The 18,872-nt window shown below is 41.8% G+C and overlaps 1 protein-coding gene, 1 long non-coding RNA gene and 1 other non-coding gene across 3 annotated transcripts; 1 reads left to right on the top strand and 2 right to left on the bottom strand.

Moving 5' to 3' along the window:
• Positions 1-407: 407 nt before the first annotated feature.
• Positions 408-5,572, bottom strand: LOC115946597 (uncharacterized). Its single transcript, XR_004080641.2, has 2 exons — positions 4,568-5,572; positions 408-2,897 (listed from the first exon to the last, which is right to left on the bottom strand). It is a non-coding gene; the product is annotated as an uncharacterized lncRNA (long non-coding RNA).
• LOC115946603 (small Cajal body-specific RNA 13) lies at positions 3,180-3,450 on the bottom strand. Its single transcript, XR_004080650.2, has one exon. It is a non-coding gene; the product is annotated as a small Cajal body-specific RNA 13 (non-coding RNA).
• Positions 5,573-5,890: 318 nt separating the features above from the next.
• Positions 5,891-13,503, top strand: GLRX5 (glutaredoxin 5). The gene is made up of 2 exons (XM_005149529.4): positions 5,891-6,208; positions 11,387-13,503. The coding sequence occupies exons 1-2, from the start codon at positions 5,899-5,901 to the stop codon at positions 11,563-11,565; spliced, it is 489 nt and encodes a 162-aa protein (XP_005149586.1). The 5' UTR covers positions 5,891-5,898; the 3' UTR covers positions 11,566-13,503.
• The last annotated feature ends 5,369 nt before the right edge of the window (positions 13,504-18,872 follow it).

Genomic DNA, 18,872 nt, shown 5'->3' with positions numbered 1-18,872 from the left:
AATTTTAGTTTAGGTACTTGCTTAAGTTTTTCTTCATCCCTGCTTTAAGATAGAACTTTTGCACATCCACGAGCATGTGCTGTGAGAATTACCCTCTACATTTTTTACAGAAATGAGAACTTATTTATATTACATCTAATATAAAATTACATTGGTAATACTGCAACTGAAAATGAATGGTTTAACAAAAAGCTTCCAGGCTCCCCAGAAATACTTTATCATAGATCTGTCAAGCAAAGATTAAGCAACCACAGTACATGTGACTTAGGGTCACAGCATTGGCTAGACTATAGTTCCTTTTCAAAGCAATGTTATGAAAACTTTAGAATGTGCTAAAAAGTACACATGCATTCCTAAACAAACAAGCAAACAAACAAAAACCCAAACCAAAAAGACTAAAACATGAGTGATGAAAAAATAAAACCTTTATTGAAATATTGTGGTAAGAACTTCAAGAATACTAAGATTTAAAAATACTTTATAATTAAGATTCTCCACAACAAACACATCTACTTTACAAACATAGCTATCTGCACATAACACTAATTTTTACTTGAAGAAGTATTTCATACAGTTGAAACTCACATATGATGATGACACATGCTTGGTACTACATGTCTTCTGCCGTGGAGAAGATCAGATAGCCAGCACTGTTTATTAAAATTGAGGCAAGCTTTTGTAATGAGATGCATTTCTCAAACTGATAGAGAAAAATACCTTACTGTATTTTTCTTTTTTTAAAAAAAATTTACATAGAAGTAATAAGAGAATTCAAAAGTGGTGAACAAGAACAGCTGTAATCACTCTGTGAGGCAACAAACGTCCAGTTACTACAGCCTGACATTTTAGTGAGGTTGGTAACTCAGGCTCACCAGCCAACAGACATGAGCTATGGGAACCCCCTCTTGGGCGCAAAATACACTCTAATTGGAGCTTTTCTTGCCTCACTGCAACTGCACATTCTTAAAACAAGCTAAGCTGACAAAAGCACTCTTGCCATCCTGGCTATACACAAGAGTATGCCAGTAGAATTTAACTGGGGCACAAGAATCTTTTTGGCAGGCAAATTGTGTCCTGGGGTTTTCCCCACAGTTATGAAAGACCAGAAGACATTTCCCATATTTTAAATAAATTACAATTTTAAATAAATTACAATTTGTCCAAATTACCATACCAAGTTAAATCAAAAACTCAGAACCCAGGATCCTGTTTCTGTAATACTGGTCAAACATGAATGCACAGGAAGCAAGGAACAGGACATGCATATGGTTATAATCCTGGTCCCTAGCTTTCTATGGCTCAAGACTTGATCCCATGACAATATCTGTATATTTAGCAGATCAATTGTATTTCTTGACTTTGCCCAGGTTTTTTTAGGCCCGTGAAAGACTTTGACATTCATAGCTCCTGGGTAAAAAGAGGCAAGAGGTATTTTCATTAAATGTAACATTTTTCAGCTCAGCATAAAAGTTAAAAGTACATAAAATTATGCTTCTTCTGTAATACCAAGAAACTTAAGCACCACTACCATCTGCAAGTAAGGAACAAGGATCTATGATTCTGGTCAGGCAGAATAGCTGTTAAGGACCCTACTTATCCCAAATAATAATTTTACTCTATTACAAAGTTCATAGATGTCCTGGTTCCAGGACAGCTTCACAATTGACAAAGCAGTGTTACTACAAAGAGGCATATACACAATCTCTTAATGAGAAGTAGGCTTGGAGAGTGTCTTGTTTAAAGGTCCATGTTCAAACTTTAGCATGATCTTTCATTCTATTTGGTAAATGTGGGGCTCACATTTTCCCTCTGATTATTAGCATGGCTTCTTTCTGCCAAAGGCATCCTTACATGATCCAAGGCAAAAAAATGCCTTAGACCATGTAGATCACCCATTAGTTAAACTGACTTAGGTTACTTTGCACATATTCTTCACCTGTTGTACCTTAAAGTTAATACAAACACCCTCTTGGGAATATGCTATAAATCTAGAAATATTACTACCCATCTAGTTCAGAAACAAATTTGCTTATAGGTCTCCAGGTGAGATCCAAGACAGGAAGTTAGATACAGCTCAGATTCCAAAATGTCAGTTTCCCATAGGACCTGAGCTTCTATGCCAGTAAAAGCTCTGCATCACTTCTACATTTCTGCTGCTTGTTGCACAACTTCTCAAACTAGTGCATCTTCAAAATAAGCAGGAACTTTCCACAGACATTTCTTCAGTGTTCACAATTCAGGCATCCCACACAAATTTTAAGTACATTTTTAAGTAGGTAAGTACATTATAAGTACATTTTAAGCGTTATTGATGCTCTCAAAATTGAGGATATATTAGTGCTGCCAGGTGTTGCCTGGAAAATATTGATCTGGCATGCAGAACAGCTGCAGCCATCCCACTAAAAAGCTTCAAAAGACAATAAACACACCCAAGTAGAGCTCAATTGTTAAGGCACAATAAGGGACTTCATTTCCAGGCACTACCACAAGTCAGAAAGACGGGCAGATATCTGACTTGGACACAAAGAGGTGTCCTGTTATGATATGCTGAAATGCGACTTCTCATCTTTCTCACCAGCTAAGTTAGCCCTCCCATTTTTAAAAACAAAAATCTTTCTGCTGACAGTATCATTCTTAGATGCCTACCTTCTTGTGCATTGTACAAGAGCCTCAAACCACCAGTTCATAACTAGTAGTTCTATGAATTCAGTAGAATGCCTGGAACTAACCTAATTTGTGGCTGTTAGCATTTTAGCCCTGCAGTTTGAATACTGACGTTTTTATTACTGTTTTTAAAATGAGGTGATAGGTCTTCTAACAGGAACATCAGCAAAATGTCAGGAGTCTTACAGGAGTCCCATTAATATTTCTTCTGAACAGTTGATTTAAATCATTATCTGGAAAATATAACAAGTTTCACTTAGACTGACAGAAGACTGGATGAGGTAACAAATAATTATCTCTTTGATTCTAGTGTGTACATGGGCTAGTTGTTCTAGGTCTTATAAGTAAGGAAAGTGATTATCCACCAATAGAATGCTGCATACTGCATACTCCAAAAGCATTTGACCATATTGAATATATTATCTCACAGGCCAGTCTCATGAAACTAGAGTGATTAACTGTAAATTCAAGTCCTTTTATTTAATCCCATACACAGACTTGAGAAGCTTTCTAACATTTATAGCAGTTTTTCAGTGTCCAGCAATTGTTTCTAGTTTGCTAAACAATATCAGACTGCAAAATTGCTCTTACTGTTGATAGATCAATAATGACATGGAATAAGTCATTATCTCCGTGGCAACAGAATTGTGATGTTAGAGGAATATTGCGCATGTTGCTGCTGCGACTCTTACAGGCATGCCTCGGCTTCCTCATACAGGTGCTCTCTCTGCGAGCCTGGTATGCCCAGAGTACTAACAACCAAGGGCACCTCTTAGACTACAGAGTCTGAAACTGCAACTGTGATTATGTTATTCTTGAAGTAGCATATCATCATGACGGTTTATTTCACTTCAGTTTAATGTCCTTATTTTATTTATAATTTTTAAAGAACCATGTCCTTATAGAAACAGAATGAAATTCAGGAAGGCAAGTAATGCAAAGTTCTTTTTACAACCCATTTTTTTGAAATAAGACATTTAGGTGCTTTTAAGAATAGAAAAATTTCTTTCTTTTTACTCAATTTTCATTTCATTCTCTTCTGACTCCCCAGGATCTTAAAGTTGCAGGAGTCTTTCTGCTAGATTAAAATTACAAACTAGGCCACTTGTGCTATCACACTTAATACTTGTTAAGCATGTCTTCACACATCACATCAGTTCAACAAAGAGACAGACATATTTTTCCTTTGCAGAATTTACTGAAGTTTTATCTGGCATGAACTGGATACTGGATTAGTTTTTTTGTATTGTGCAATTTTGCACCATATTAATTACAACATATAAACCACAGAAAACCATAACTTTGTGGCTTGATCAGCGTGACTACGCCTGGCTTCTGATGTTCTGTTGAAAACAAAATATACTAACACACAAAATGCACAATGTTCATCAACAGTACGTGAACTTTACCTTTAGATTCATAACAGAAGCATTTCTTTGTCATCAGAGATACTTTCAAATACTACAGCAACACTTTTTTATTCAGAAACTATTCACATGGGATGACAAACTGAAAGTTTGCCACAATTCCCCATGGAATGTGTTCTAATTAAATTCAAATAAAGGACAACAACAAAAGTCATGCCTGAAGGTGGTTTCACAGAAAATGAAAACCAAGTTGTCACTCAAGCATCACCTGGATTCCACAAAAATCACAAAGTAGCGAACAGACTTCTGAACGCTGAAAACAAACTGGTCTCATTTGTAAAGCTCTCACATGAGCAGAGCTGGGTGGAAAAAAATATTTTCCTTACAAATGCAAGTAATACAAATGGCCATTAGATACACCAAAACGCCAGGTCCCTGAGCTGCAATGTGGATTAATACTGAGAAATACACTTTTGTTATTTGCAAGAATGTGGGTTAGCACAGAAGAAAACCTTTCAATATGTTCTTCTACTTACAGGATGGACCTGGCTGGTGCAGGAGATTCCATGCTCTGCTCTAAGTTCTTGGAAAGAATACCACATCTGCTCAGGAGCATAGAGTTAGTTGGACACGTTCCAAATTCAGCACTTCTCTGGTTGATGCTGGGCAGTTTTGTGCATCTGCTAGCATCAACTTGAATCAACCCCTCTGCACATACAGCCAGCCCGACCGTTCTTTGCTCTTATCTCTCCTTCTTGACATTAAAAACACGTTAATCACAAAAATCACATTAAAACCGGCCAAGCCTGAGCAAGAAAAGGCAGCCAAACAAGTCACTAAGCACAGCCAAAGCCACCGAGGAAACAAACCCACCTGCACTTTGTCAGCTACCCACATAAAAACTCCACTGCCTCCGGTAACAAAAGGTGCCGACTCAGTGGCACTGCGCTTTTAAGCACATGCTTCCACCGCTACAACTCGCAGACCTGAACGCGCTTCATCACCAAGGAATATCACTCAGCACAGGCAGCCAATACCTCAGAGCAGCCCGTCCCTTTGTAATCCCCTTCTACCCGGGTTCCGTTCAGCCGCTCAACACTGGTTTGACTCCCCTAGCACCCTCACCCGGGGAGCACCCCCACCGCCCGCACCGCCAAGGGGCCGCTGGAATAAAGCTCCAAACCCCACCGTAGGGGAGGCGGCGGTAGCACGTTCCCCGGCTCCAACAGAGAAACCCACCGCTCCACCCTCACGGCTCCACGGAGTCTCCAGGCTCTGCCCACACGCCAGTCCCGAAAGCAGCGGCTAAGCACGGCCCAGCAAACGCCCTTGCTCTCTTCCCCACCGCATGGCTGGGGCTGCGCCCCGGCCGCCCCATGAAACCGGCACAGGAACCAGGGGGGAACTGGAGGGCTCCATAGAGAGCACGGGAATGCAATACATCCATCCCGACAGAAGGCTAAAACCCACCACCACGAGCTCGGCCTCTACCCGGAAGCGGAAAAAGCTGCACACTCATAACAAATCCCCGGGACTTCCCAAGCAACGCACCGCGCCGGGTAAGTCTGACCAATCGCGCCCGCGAGAGGCGGGGATTGAGCGGATGACGTTAGATTGACAGGTCCTCTTCCCAGTGGAACTGCAGCAGAGCGGTTGCCTCCACAAATAGAAAAACAAGGTAGCCCCAGGGTTGCTGGGTGGGATGAGGTTCACTGCGTTTTCACGCTATTGGCTGTCAGTGTTGATTGGTAGGTGACTCAGCCTATGTGTAGGAGGCGCTTCTCCTCGTGACCTTTCCTGCTCTCCGCCAATAGGCGGTGACGCTGGTTTGCGGTCGGCAGTGGGAGCGGGCGGGTGGCTGAGCAGCATGAGTGGGGTGGTGCGTGCGGCTTGGCGGCTGGGGGCAGCCGCCGTGGGGGGCCGGGCTGGGCGCCAGCTGAGCCAGGCAGTCGGGGAGGGTGGCGGTGCTGCCGCCGCCGAGGGGAACGGTGGCGGCTCAGGGTCGCGGAAGGTGATAGAGCAGCTGGTGCGGGAGCACCCGGTGGTGGTGTTCATGAAGGGCAGCCCGGAGCAGCCGCTCTGCGGTTTCAGCAACGCTGTCGTGCAGATCCTGCGCCTGCACGGCGTGGAGGACTACCGCGCCCACGATGTCCTACAGGACCCCGACCTCCGTCAAGGTCAGCGGCGGGCAGGGGCTGGGGCCTGGAGCAGCAGCTGCCGGGGGTCACCTTTGGGTGCCGTCTCTCCCGCTGCCGGGCCTGACACAAAACGCGAGCCGGTGCCTTGTTTCTGTGTAAGGTCGCTGTTAACGGGGCAGAGCCAGAACCACGGAGTGTTGATCTACTGTTGGCCAGCCCCTCTGGAGGCCCCTGCCGGTGCAGCCTTGCCGGGGTTATCCCGAGGGTTTTGGTCTTCCCGTGGCCTGCTGGGATACCCTGCGGAGCTCTGTGTGGCAGCCCCTGCTTGCTTCTCAAGGGCATAGCTTGGTTTTGTTCACTGTCTTGTTTGATGTTTTGTCTTTTCCTTACTTGTTGTGTTTGGTTGCTTTTATAGCCCCTGCTGGGCTACGTGCCAGGGTTTTAGGGCTTGTGGAGTTTGAAGCATATTATAGAGATGTGCTATTGAGGTTGTTTTGCCTGGATGTCCCATGTCGTTTATGTTATTACTGGGTCCAAGAGCGTCTTGGTTATCAGCCCAATGCAGTTACGTTTAGGGGGGTGATCAGGCTTTTCATGCCACACTGCCTTGCCCAGTTAACAGATACAGAGCTGCGTTAAAAGACCCTGAAATAGTTAATCAGATTTCATCTTCCCTCGCAACAATGTGGTGAAATTTCATTAATTGCTTGGACGGTACCTCTTGATTCCCTACTGGCATAGAACGTGAGGTTCCTTTGATAAAGTACAAAACTGCTAATCACTTGCACATTTTCCTCATTACTGCTCAGGTGGTGGAAGCTATTCCGTGTACGGTTTTTTGCCAGTTGTAGAAGGCTAGTACTCTGGTTTTGTAATGCCTTTCCTCTTTCCCTCTTCTGTGTGCATAGGTGACTGCTGAGGTTTTGTGTGCTTATTTGAGAAAGTTTTAAAAACCAAAACAAACCAAAATGGCTACATAGTAGCTAGTCTTGCAGGTGCATGGCATTAATAACTACTGACCAGAAAATACAAAAAAGTGCTTTAAAGCCACATGCTGGCATTTGCCGGGTGACTTCTTTCTCCTGTGTTTTGGTATCATTTGACTAATTGAGTTTTTCAGTAGCTTTTAGCTGAAAGGCTGATTTTTCCAATCCGTGCATTTCAAAGGTGTAGTAGTTGGTATGGTATAAAAGCTTAAGTATCAGAATTTGTGTGTAATGATGTTTTTTGTTAATGTTGTTTTTGTTCAAGTCAGTCTTCTACCTCTGGCAGTTGAGCCAGTCATAGTAGTTTTTTAAACTTTATTTACATACCTGGATTTATTAATTATACAGTTTACTACAATAAACTTATAAACCAGCTTTGACACTTGTCTGACTGCACGGAGAGACAGCTTGATTTATTAATCGCATTGCTGGGTGCATGAGTTGATATAGTTTGTTGTACTGTGAGGTGAGTGACAGAACCAGTACCAGGGTTGGAGTGCTGAAGAATTGGAGAACTGCTTTCAAGGCCAGGAGGCTGTCTTACTGCTTCAACTGTGTTACCTACTGCACTCTAAAAAGCCAGTATGTGCCTGCTTCTGTTGGATGGCAGTCTCTGGCAGAGGAAGTGGCAGGGCTACTGGAAGCTGTAGCTCTGTAAATTGCCAAGTGTGATTAGCAGTAACCGTCTGAAGACTCTCTTAGTCTCCCCTAGGATCTGGCCTCAGGTTCTGAAAAGTCAGATATGCAGAATGAGACACTTTCCTAAACCCTCTCTGTAAACATAGTCTGCATTGCATTCATGTGGCATTAATGAGGAGATGCTGAACCTTTAGCTGTAAAAATACCAAATGTATCAATTAAAGATTGATTTATAAGGAGATTACTGTATGTGAGTTGGTCACCAGCTTTGTATTAGATCATAGAATCAGCTAGGTTGGAAAGGATGTTTAAGATCATCAAGTCCAACCTTTATCCCAGGAATGCCAAGTCCACCACTAAACCATGTCACTGAGGGCCTGAATGTAACTTAAATGTGCTTAAATGAACTTAACTTACTATGTATATGTATGCTTATACATATATGTAGGAAGAGCAGTGTATTGGAGAGATGGTGATTCAGGCAGGTCTGAAGTGCTGGTTGGTTTCTTTCCTGTATCTTTTGAAACACCTTGTTTTCAGGTTGTTACAGTTCAATTGCTGAAACTCTCTGTGTTAAATATGGCAATCTGTAAAACTAAAGCAACCCCTGTACTTGCCTCTCCACCTAAAAGAACATTCAGATCTGTTAAACAAATTCTGGTACTTCATGTGATTTATCTGAACTTGAGCTTAGGATGTGCTTCCCTGAAACAAATCTTTCCTTATTAAAGCTGATTTAGGAGACCTCAGTACACTCCATGACAATCCAAATTCCTCCAAGTTGGCTCTTCCAGAAGTGATGCTGCTCTCAGCTGATGGACAGCATCAGGCTGGTTCAAGTCATTAAGGTGGCAGAGAATCTTGGGATTACGTACTGGACAAATAGTGACCCCGTTTTGAGCTGCTGTGGTAGTTCACCCTTGGAATTTTTTTCATTTACATTACCTCAGCATAGGATGCTGCCAGGAGGATGGTTGCAATCCATTCTCCCACCCTTGGACCAGCCTTCTGACAGTCATGCTCGCTCCAGTGGTAACTATCTCCATGAAAATGTGTTGCTTCCTGGAGCAAGCATGGTTGGAGTGAGATGGGTTGCTTGAGTCTGTTCTTTCATTAGTGCTACTGCTGGCAAGAGAGAGGCTACTAATTGGTAAGTGGAGTTGGGAAAATGGGGTGGGAGTGTTCTAGGTACCCCTTTCAGTAGTGCTTTGCACTCATTCTGTTTTTGCAGTTACATTAAAGTGTGCTAGCTCAAATGTCGAACTGTAAACCTGATGTGTGCAGTGTGGTTCAGTACAGAAGCTGCAGCTTCTGAAGCCCAGCACGGAGTGCTAATCTGCACATAGAGGGAAGGATATCTCTTGGGGTGGCTTGTACTGCCAAAGGATTCATCATGAAATCTCACCCTGGGTGCAGCAAGTATAGACCAGGCTAACTTGCTTTAACACTACTGAAACAGTATCAGTAACTGCTCTACCAAGCTAGTAGTTGACTAGCCAGTTCAGGTATTCAGTTTGTAATCTGGTTGAGTCCTGGCATGAAGGCATTTAAGGCAGCTTGTCTGATACATGAAATGCAGCATACAGAGCAACTAATCTTGATTGTATTCATGTTTTTGTCTGAAGTTGGATAGGTTCTTGGAAGTGCTATTGGAGCTGGTACATATATGCAGCTGAGTCCCTGAAGAAAATATTTTTGTGGAATGCTTATTATCACTAAGTTTATTATGCAGAACCCTTGGTATTCAATTCATGTTTAGCATTGCAGTATCTTAAAACCAAACCCTATTTTCTATCTGCTGTGGCTCCTTTGAGTAGGGCTATCCTTAAACATGCCTTACTTTTGAGACTCAGTTTTGCATTGCAACTATTTCTGTGTGTTCAGAGGTCAAGGAGTGTTTAAGACAAGCACTGTTAAATACAAACTGATATTGAAGCTTATGGTTTCTGTAAATTGTATCTAGACAACTGATGGAGGCTGTAATGAAACACTAAGGAAGAAGTTACAAGTGATGCTGCTGGAGATTATGCTAGATGGTTATGGGTTCTCTGGTCTTGATTTATATGGTAAACTTGCTGGTTTGGACTTCTGAAGCATTAGGTGTTCAGGCACAAAACCTGAAGTCAAATAAAAGCTCCTGGCTGGTGGTGTACTTTGCAGTTAGGAACTCTTTGGGTTTTGTTTTGTTTTTTTTTTTTTTTTCGAGGTTACTATTTTAGTGGGTTTTTTTAAACACAGTAAGGAGGATTGGCCAATTCCCCTTTAACTAAGGGGAATTATTAGCTCTATTTCATCTTTTATGCATTTAAAATAATAATCCAATAACATATTGATGCATTTATGCATGTATATATATATAACACTTCCAAGTGTTTTGAGTTCCAGTAAAGTAAGCATAATTTGCTTATATGGTCATTTTTTTACCTTATATATTTTGGGTTTTACTTTTTTTTAGAGTTTAAAATATTTTCTATGGGGAAAGCAAATTCCTTTGTATTTTCTGCTATACAGTTCTAATATTTGCTGTTAGTACTTTGACAGCCTGTACTAAAGCTTGTACTTGCTTGTTTAGAGGGCTGACTTCCAAGGTGAATGGGCTCTGATGATCTGTAAAGGCACTTTTGTTGTCTGCAGGCTTAAATTTACTATATGGGCTTCTGTGCTTTTGTTAGAAAAATTCCAGGTATTGCATACTGAAAATGTATAAAGATGCTAATTCAAAACATAGTACCTTTAGCAAGTGCTGGTGGGCTTGGTGTGAGAGCATGCAGATGTAGAATTTGGCTATTTCCTCTGCTATAGAAGTAATGACTTTGAGTGAAGCGTCATTTAGAAAGTGACAAATTAGATATAATGCTTCTTCTGTATAATTTTTTGTGATGTCTTTAAGAGCAAGTCAGGATGTGGTTTATACCAGCTAATCAGTATTTTTGGATAGTCTTGCATTTGTCTTCTAAGAAGTATAAACTTGTGTTACTTCGTAACTGAGTTGAGCTCAGTTTTGTTTAATGGGTACTCTCAAAGAGACTTTCAGCCTTTGTGCCCCTCCCATGGGCTGTAAGGTCTGGCAATGAAAGATAAAGCAATTTGAAATTCATAAGGCTCCTAGAGGGGTGAATATATCTTGCAATTGAAGTTGCAGTAGTAAAGGTAACTATCAGTAAGAACATGAAGTATTTTAAAGTCGCTTTGGGAAATATAAAGGATAACTGAATGTAAACAGTTCTCAATATTTTCCAGTATCTCTCATTTAATTTATTGGAAAATCGTATTTGCTTGTTTTCTGGGAGAGAAAAGAGGAACTACGTTTTTTCCCACCTCCTGTTTGAAGTCAGTATAGGAGCTGACTCTGTATCTTTCAGCCACATCTTTTAAGTTGGAGTGAGGACCAACCTAACTGTAATGTAGGTTTTCTGATAGTGCTCCTGTTACGTAGATAAATTTTTGCCTCAACTGGAGAGAAATGAAAATACCAGTAGTATTGTCAGGTGGAAGCAGTGTATTCTGTTTAAAATGCTGTACTATTTGGAGAGGGTAGAAAACTTCTAATACTCTTCCTTTTTTTTTCCTCCTCCCCCCCCTTCTTATGCAGGAATAAAAAACTATTCCAACTGGCCTACCATCCCACAAGTATACCTCAATGGTGAATTTGTTGGTGGCTGTGACATACTCCTCCAGATGCATCAGAATGGAGATCTTGTAGAAGAGCTGAAGAAGCTAGGAATCCGTTCAGCACTTCTGGATGCAGAAAAAGACCAAGACAAAAAGTAAAAAGAGAAAAAAAAAGATGCTGTGACAGGAATGAAGCAAATCTTCAATAAGAACTTGTTACCAGTAAAGCCTTACGTACTTCAGCTCGAAGAAGGCATTTGTTGGAACTGACACTAAGATTTTTCTGTGAATGTCTGTTAGTTCATGGTAAATGTAGTGATCTCAATATTTTGATTTATGGATATTGTGAAAATTTGAGTATAACCATTGCACTGTAAAGTTTATATTTGTGGAAATCTGTGTTTGGAAAAAGTTCACTTCTGAAACCATTTTCTTCTTGGATTGAGGGGAGTAAACCAAAAGAACTTGTATTTTTATGGATTTTGAGTGTGTGTTTTGCTGTTCTTTGATACATGAACCTACGCAAACAGTGTTTGCACTGCCTTGCTCCTTTTGAAAAAGTGTCAAGTAAGAATGCATTTGTTTTGCCGTAAGCTCCTTGTGGTAAGACTTCCTGAGAGTCTGTAAAACTTTTGTAATCACATGTGCTATAGGAGAAAAATAGTCTTCAAACAATATAGGAGAGAAAAATTATATGAGAGTACATGAAATATGCTTTCATTCCAAAGGGTAAAAATAAAGGCTTATACAAAGTACATGTATAATGGTCATTATTACTTTGTAACTTTCTGATAGCTTTTAAAAGGTTGTTAAGAATTGTGCCTCAGATTTTATAAAACCTTTTCTACCTCTTGCAAAGTAGCTTTCCCCCTGCTTATATACTTTGTATAAGTTCTATGTCAGTGCTAAAATATGGGAATTATTTAAGGCTTCAGTATTGTATCTTGAAATAGTACAGGAAAATACTGCAGTTATTGCTGTAATCTTGTATTATTTGCTAGTTCCTTGTTACCTTTTTATATTTGTTGCATTTCCAAGTTATTTTCTCCTGACTGCTGTGCTCTGAAGAATAGGGTCTTCAGACATGGATTAACAGATGAAGCGTTTCATGTAGATGTGTGCAGCAGAGAGGTTACTGAATAGATAAATACTTTGTGGAAAGTCCCTGAAGTCTTCAATGTCTAACTAACCACATTTCTCTAAGTGAAAACATAATATTGACCAGTGTAACAACTTCAGCTGTACAGTAGCACTGCTAAGGTTAAAAACTAACCAAGCTGTTTCTGCTTTTATTAATATAAACTAGTTTGCATGTCAATTAGTAAAATGATTGAAAATAAACTGTATTTATGTTGGTTGTCTACAATAGCTCCTTGTAATTTTAAATGACTAATGAAACTGATACTACTTTTGTTTTGAAACCTAAAATGTTTTCCACTGCACAGGTTAGTTTTAGAGAAAGGAAAAAAGATTAAATGGTTAGTGAAAGTCAGGATTGGAACTTGGAGGCAAGAGAGATTTAATGCAAATTCCAGTTCTTAATATCTCCTGTCTGTTTGAGCAAGCTGTCCAGTGGAACAACTATACTGGTGCATTTGTTGCAGAATTTGCCAAACTGGTTACAGTAAACTTATTGTACAGTTACAATGTGATCAGTATCACCAGTATTAAATACAGCCTGTATGTTTTCTGTGTATTCACTTGTTTGTGACAGCTGCCCGATACCAGTGGAAGTGACTGAGTGACCACTGAGTACGTGTAAGTTACACTCTGAGGCAGTCACTTGTGGGTATTGAGTATGGACATACAAGCGCAAGGTTGGTTTTTTTTTTTTTTTTCCTGTTTATACACCACAGCCCCATTCATGGAATGTGGAGCTTTACGTATAGATTATGGTTAGTTCTGAGCATTTCAGCATTACCTCCCTTTGAATTCAAATTAAATAAGTTTTCTTATGGCTGATCTTCATTAATAGTTTTTGCCGTTCTGAAAGTAAAATGTTTTGAAAATAAGTGAATTTCAAAAGTCTTCAGTTATTCATGTCAAAAAGATGTATTGAAATGGATGTACACAATAAATGAAGAGTAAGATAAAAAATCTGCTTCAATGGTTAACTCTTAGTCTGGCCACTAAATAAATCTAAAAAAGCAAACCCACAAATCTGCTGTTTCATAGAGCTCTATTCTTTACTCTTCTGTGAAAGTTGAGTATTTTTCAGTACTATCTGCTAGCTTTAGCATTGTCAAGTCTTTCAGCAGCATTTTTTTTTCTCCCAGTATGAATTCCTTCCTTATACTGGAACTATTGACAGGTTTTTTACTTTCTCTGCTTCCTTCACTCCCCTTAAATTTTTGAATTGGTTAACATATGGCATAAAGTACGTAGTATGTCTGATTATAAAACTTAAGATGCTTGCTAAGTGGCTTAATTGGGGAGTTTACAGGAAGTATTTTACCCAAGATACTAGCTTGGTTAGCTTGATCCATTTTGGGAGGTGGACAATATTCTGCTCACCAACTTTTGCTGTTCTTCCAACTAGAGGCAAAAGAGGTACTTCCAATCCAAAAGGAATGCTGCTGCAAATAAGCTGACTTTTTGTGTGTGTGTGGAAAAAAAATCATGTGTCTTGTTTATGAGAGATTTGCACCTGTTTTGATGAGCTCCTTGGCAATGAGAGAAAGCAGCTGGTATTACTGGAGTCTGGAATAACAAATCAGTGAAGGTGCTGAGCTAATACTGGGGGGCTGGTGCTAGCTGGGAAGATCCGTGGGGACTCTGGCTGGGGGGATGTGAAAGGTTCTGTGGAGGAAAGGGTGACTTTTTTTTTTTTTTTTCCCAAGAGGAGTAGCTTGTCACAAGAGAAGAGGGGAAAGATGGGGGGGGGGAAACCACTGGCACTGCTGCTTGTTTTTCCCTGGATACTCTGCAATAAGGTGGAGATGGAAGAGGAAGGAAGAGGAACACAGTTTAGGAAGGCTGGCTGAACTTGCAGGGAAGAAAAGCTAGCTGAGGGCAAATACAGGGAGCTGTCCTTGCTGTCTTTGGTAAAGAAGCTACCTGCTCTTGAGTTTGATCTGCTGGGCTAAGAATATGGCAGGTGTCAGGGCTGTGCACATTGCCTCCTGCAGGGCTTCTACAGATCAAGGTTGTATGGAGCTGCCAGCTCCAAAATACCATGAAATTCAATCCCCACAATTTGCACTGGGCAGGTGTTCTGGCTTGGCTGTTCTTTTGCTGAGAGAGTTCTGGACTTGTTTCACAGAATCACAGAATCCCAAGGGTTGGAAGGGACCTCAAAAGAGCATCTAGTGCAACCCTGCTGCAAGAGCAGGGTAACCTAGAGTACATCACACAGGAACTTGTCCAGGCGGACCTTGAATATCTCCAATGTAGGAGACTCCACAACGCCCCTGGGCAACATCTTCCAGTGCTCTGTCACTCTTACAGTAAAGAAGTTCTTCCTGATGTTCACATGGAACCTCCTATGCTCCAGTTTACACCCATTGCCCCTTGTCCTATCACTGGATATCACTGAAAAAAGCCTAGCTCCATCATCCTGACACCCACCCTTTACATATTTGTAAACACTGATGAGGTCACCCCTCAGTCTCCTCTCCTCCAAGCTAAAGAGACCCAGCTCCCTCAGCCTCTCATCATAAGGGAGGTGTTCCACTCCCTTCGTCATCTTTGTGGCTCTGCTCTGGACTCTTTCAAGCAATTCCCTGTCCTTCTTGAACTGAGGGGCCCAGAACTGGATGCAATATTCCAGACGCAGCCTCACCAAGGCAGAGTAGAGGGGGAGGAGAACCTCTCTTGCCCTACTAACCACACCCTTTCTAATGCACCCTAGGATGCCATTTGCCTTCTTGGCCACAAGGGCACATTGCTGGCTCATGGTCATCCTCCTATCCACCAGGACCCCCAGGTCCCTTTCCCCTTCACTACTTTCCAGCAGGTCAACCCCCAGCCTGTACTGGTACATGGGGTTGTTCTTCCCCAGATGCAAGACTCTACACTTGCTCTTGTTGAATTTCATCAAGTTTCTCCCTGCCCAACTCTCCAGCCTGTCCAGGTCTCGCTGAATGGCAACACAGCCTTCTGGTGTGTCAGCCACTCCTCCCAGTTTAGTGTCATCAGTGAACTTGCTGAGGGTACACTCAGTTCCCTCATCCAGGTCATTGATGAAAATATTAAACAGCACTGGTCCCAGCACCGACCCCTGAGGGACTCCACTAGTCACAGACCTCCAGCTAGATTCTGCCCCATTGACCACAACTCTCTGCCTTCTTCCTTTCAACTAGTTCTTGATCCACCTCACTACCTGATCGTCAAGCCCACACTTCCTTAGCTTATCTATGAGGATGCTGTGGGAGACAGTATCAAATGCCTTACTGAAATCAAGAAAAACCACATCTACAGCTCTACCATCATCCCTCCACCTAGTTACTTCCTCATAGAAGGCTGTAAGGTTGGTCAAACATGACTTCCCCCTTGTAAAACCATGTTGGCTGTTCTTAATGACCCCTTCATCCTTGATATGCGTAGAGATGGAGTCAAGAATAAGTTGTTCTATCACCTCACCAGGGATGGAGGTAAGGCTGACCGGTCTATAATTACCCAGGTCATCCTTCTTGCCCTTCTTATAGACTGGTGTGACATTTGCCATCCTCCAATCCTCAGGCATCTCTCCCATTTCCCACGACTTACCAAAGATGATGGAGAGTGGCCTAGCAATGACCTCCGTCAGCTCCCTCAGCACCTGTGGGTGTATTCCATCCGGACCCATCAATTTATAGATGTCCAGTTTGCATAGCTGATCCCTAACCCAATCCTCATCTACCAAAGTGAACTCCTCCTTTGTCCTGACTCCTTCTGGGGCTATAGGAATCTGAGGCCCCCGGGGAGAATCTGCAGGAGTAAAGACAGAGGCAAAGAAAGCATTCAGCACATCTGCCTTCCTTATATCCTCTGTCTCCAGGGCACCCACCTCGTTCAGCAGTGGGCCTATATTGCCTCTTGTGGTAGTTTTATTTGCTATGTATTTGAAGCCCTTTCTATTGTCCTTAGCCTGACTAGCAAGATTAAGTTCCAAGGAGGCCTTAGCTGTCCTAATTGCCTCCCTACATCCTCTAACAACTGTCCTATATTCCTCCCAGGTAGCCAGCCCCTCTTTCCATAATCCATAGATTCTCTTTTTCCACATGAGTTTGCCCAGCAGCTCTTTGTTTAACCACGCTGGTCTCTTAGATCCCTTACTTGGTTTCCTACCCATTGGGACGCTCTGATCCTGAGCTTGGAAGAAGGGGTCCTTGAGTGCTGACCAACTATCTTGAGCCCCTTTACCACCTAGTACCCTTTCCCATGGGACTTCCCTTAGCAGTTGATTGAAAAGGCCAATGTTGGCCCTTCGGAAATCCAGAACTGTGGCCTTGCTAGGTATTCTGTTCCTCCCACACAGGATCCTAAACTCCATCATCTCATGGTCACTGCAGCCAAGGCTGCCATTGACCATCACTTCAACCAGACCCTCCTTGTTGGTGAGTACTACATCTAGCAGCGCTCCTCTCCTAGTTGGTTTGTCCACCATTTGCATTAAGTTTCAGCCATGTTGCACTGCTGAGGGCTTAAAATGAGATGAATGCATGTAAACTGTTATCAATTATTGGATTATATTGTTATAGGATTGCATTATGAATGTTTGCTGAACTGGAAAACATAATTATTTTCATTTTATTCTGAGGATGCCCTTGGTGGTGCTCCTCCTATGGTAAAAGGCTGAGCTAAGTGGACCAACTTATTCACCAGATCATAAATTAAGCTAATCCTCTGCATCTTCTAACACTCCTCACCTGTTGCATATGAAGCAAGGTAGTTTGATTTAGGCATATGAGACTGTTCCTGTTTTAAAACTGATCTGCTGCCCTAAGTCTTTGAAGTGGAGGTAGGTTTTCTTTGCTTTTCTTGGACTGGTTCTGGTGAACAGAAGGAAGCAGGTTACAAGCACTTGTTATTGTGCCATTAGTTTTGATTTGAGAGAATACAAATCAGTTAAGCCAAAAGTTGTTTCTCTGAGAAAATGAGCTGTTAACAGCCCAGGGCATCTTAAGGGGTTTAATGGTAAATGTGTTTCTCAGCCGGATGACTTTTTCCTTGCCTTAATTTTGCTAGCAAATGTGTGGATGTGGTCAATATTCTCCATTGCTTATCTGCTCCTGGGGGTGGGGTGGGGGGGGGGGAAGTTTGTACTGTTTAAATTCCCTGAAATACTTGCCTTTATTTGGGTGTGACAACATGGAGACTTACTTTCATGTTCTCAGTTCTGTGAGTCTCTTTAAAAAGTGGGCTAAGAATCTTTGGCAGGATTTTTCCAGGAGCTTGTCAATGCTAACAAAGCAATCAAGTGTAGGAACATGAAATCGAAGAATCACATCAAGGAAAATCTCTCCTGAACTGGCACCAAGAATCCCATTATGGCCCTGTCAGAGCCTGCATCTAAGAAGGGCGATATTAAAAAGCAGTGCTGGAAGCCTGAACAATAAATCCCTGTCTAATGTGGTTTGCATGTCCCTTCTGCAGAAACCAGATCTTACATGGGGTTTTTCAGCATCTGTATTACAGGATTGTGGGAGTTAAAAATGCTCATGAGTTACAAGATATGCATCACCTGTTAGAGAGCCCCAGTGAATGAAGGTGGCAAGATAGTAAGGAAAGGTAAAGAGCATTGGAAGGTTTTGGATGTTGGTTGTGCAGGATTGTGGGTTGAGCCTGTATTTTGGCTGAAGGGGTTGAGATGAAAACACTGCTCTGGAAGAGGCCATTGTTCGTTATTTGGCTTTGACATTTTTGTCATGATGCTGCTTGTTTCATTGAATAGCTCTGTCTTAGAATGCTGCTGTCTGCTGCTTGGCCTGATTGTGGCTATAGAAACTCCTGACCGATTTAAATACTTGCGGCCTATTCTCACTCCCTGTTTCTTAGGGAAAACAGGTTTTAGTTACACAGAAAATAGGACTGAAGTAGCTAAGTGGAGTCAGGTTTTATTTTTAAATAATGGGTTGAGTGGTTGGTGGACTTTGGTTGTTTGGTTTGGTTTTGTTGCTTGGGTTTTTTGCTTCGGTGTTTTGGTTTTTTGGTTTGTTTTTTTTTTTAACTGATTAAAACTAAAGTAAAACCATGAGCTATGCAGTTGTTGGCACAGGTTTTGTGCTGTTTCACGGATAGAGGAAAACCAGAGTAACTTCCAGGTCAGGTGTGGCTACTCTTTTTTTTTATTATTTTATTTTTTTGCTAAATGGTTCTTCCTGAGAAGCTTCTCTGGGCTTTTGCACTAAAAGTATCAAAACCAGTATTGGAATCTTATATAACCTGTTTGGTTTAGGAGTGAGGGAAGAACTTCTGATTTATAAGTTTATCATCCAGCTTCTTGCACATGCTTTCCTTGGAAGTAAGGCAGTAGGCTAGAGCAA

The sequence above is a fragment of the Melopsittacus undulatus genome, chromosome 4, assembly GCF_012275295.1.
Source record: "Melopsittacus undulatus isolate bMelUnd1 chromosome 4, bMelUnd1.mat.Z, whole genome shotgun sequence".
Taxonomy (NCBI): domain Eukaryota; kingdom Metazoa; phylum Chordata; class Aves; order Psittaciformes; family Psittaculidae; genus Melopsittacus; species Melopsittacus undulatus.
This window is presented reverse-complemented; position numbering and strand designations above follow the sequence as displayed.

What these genes read in the sequence shown, in the direction of transcription:
- GLRX5 (XM_005149529.4), top strand. Translation starts at nt 5,899, where the DNA reads ATGAGTGGGGTGGTGCGTGCGGCTTGGCGGCTGGGGGCAGCCGCCGTG. An exon ending in GGACCCCGACCTCCGTCAAG is followed by an intron (nt 6,209 to 11,386) that starts GTCAGCGGCGGG and finishes CTTCTTATGCAG; the next exon opens with GAATAAAAAACTATTCCAAC.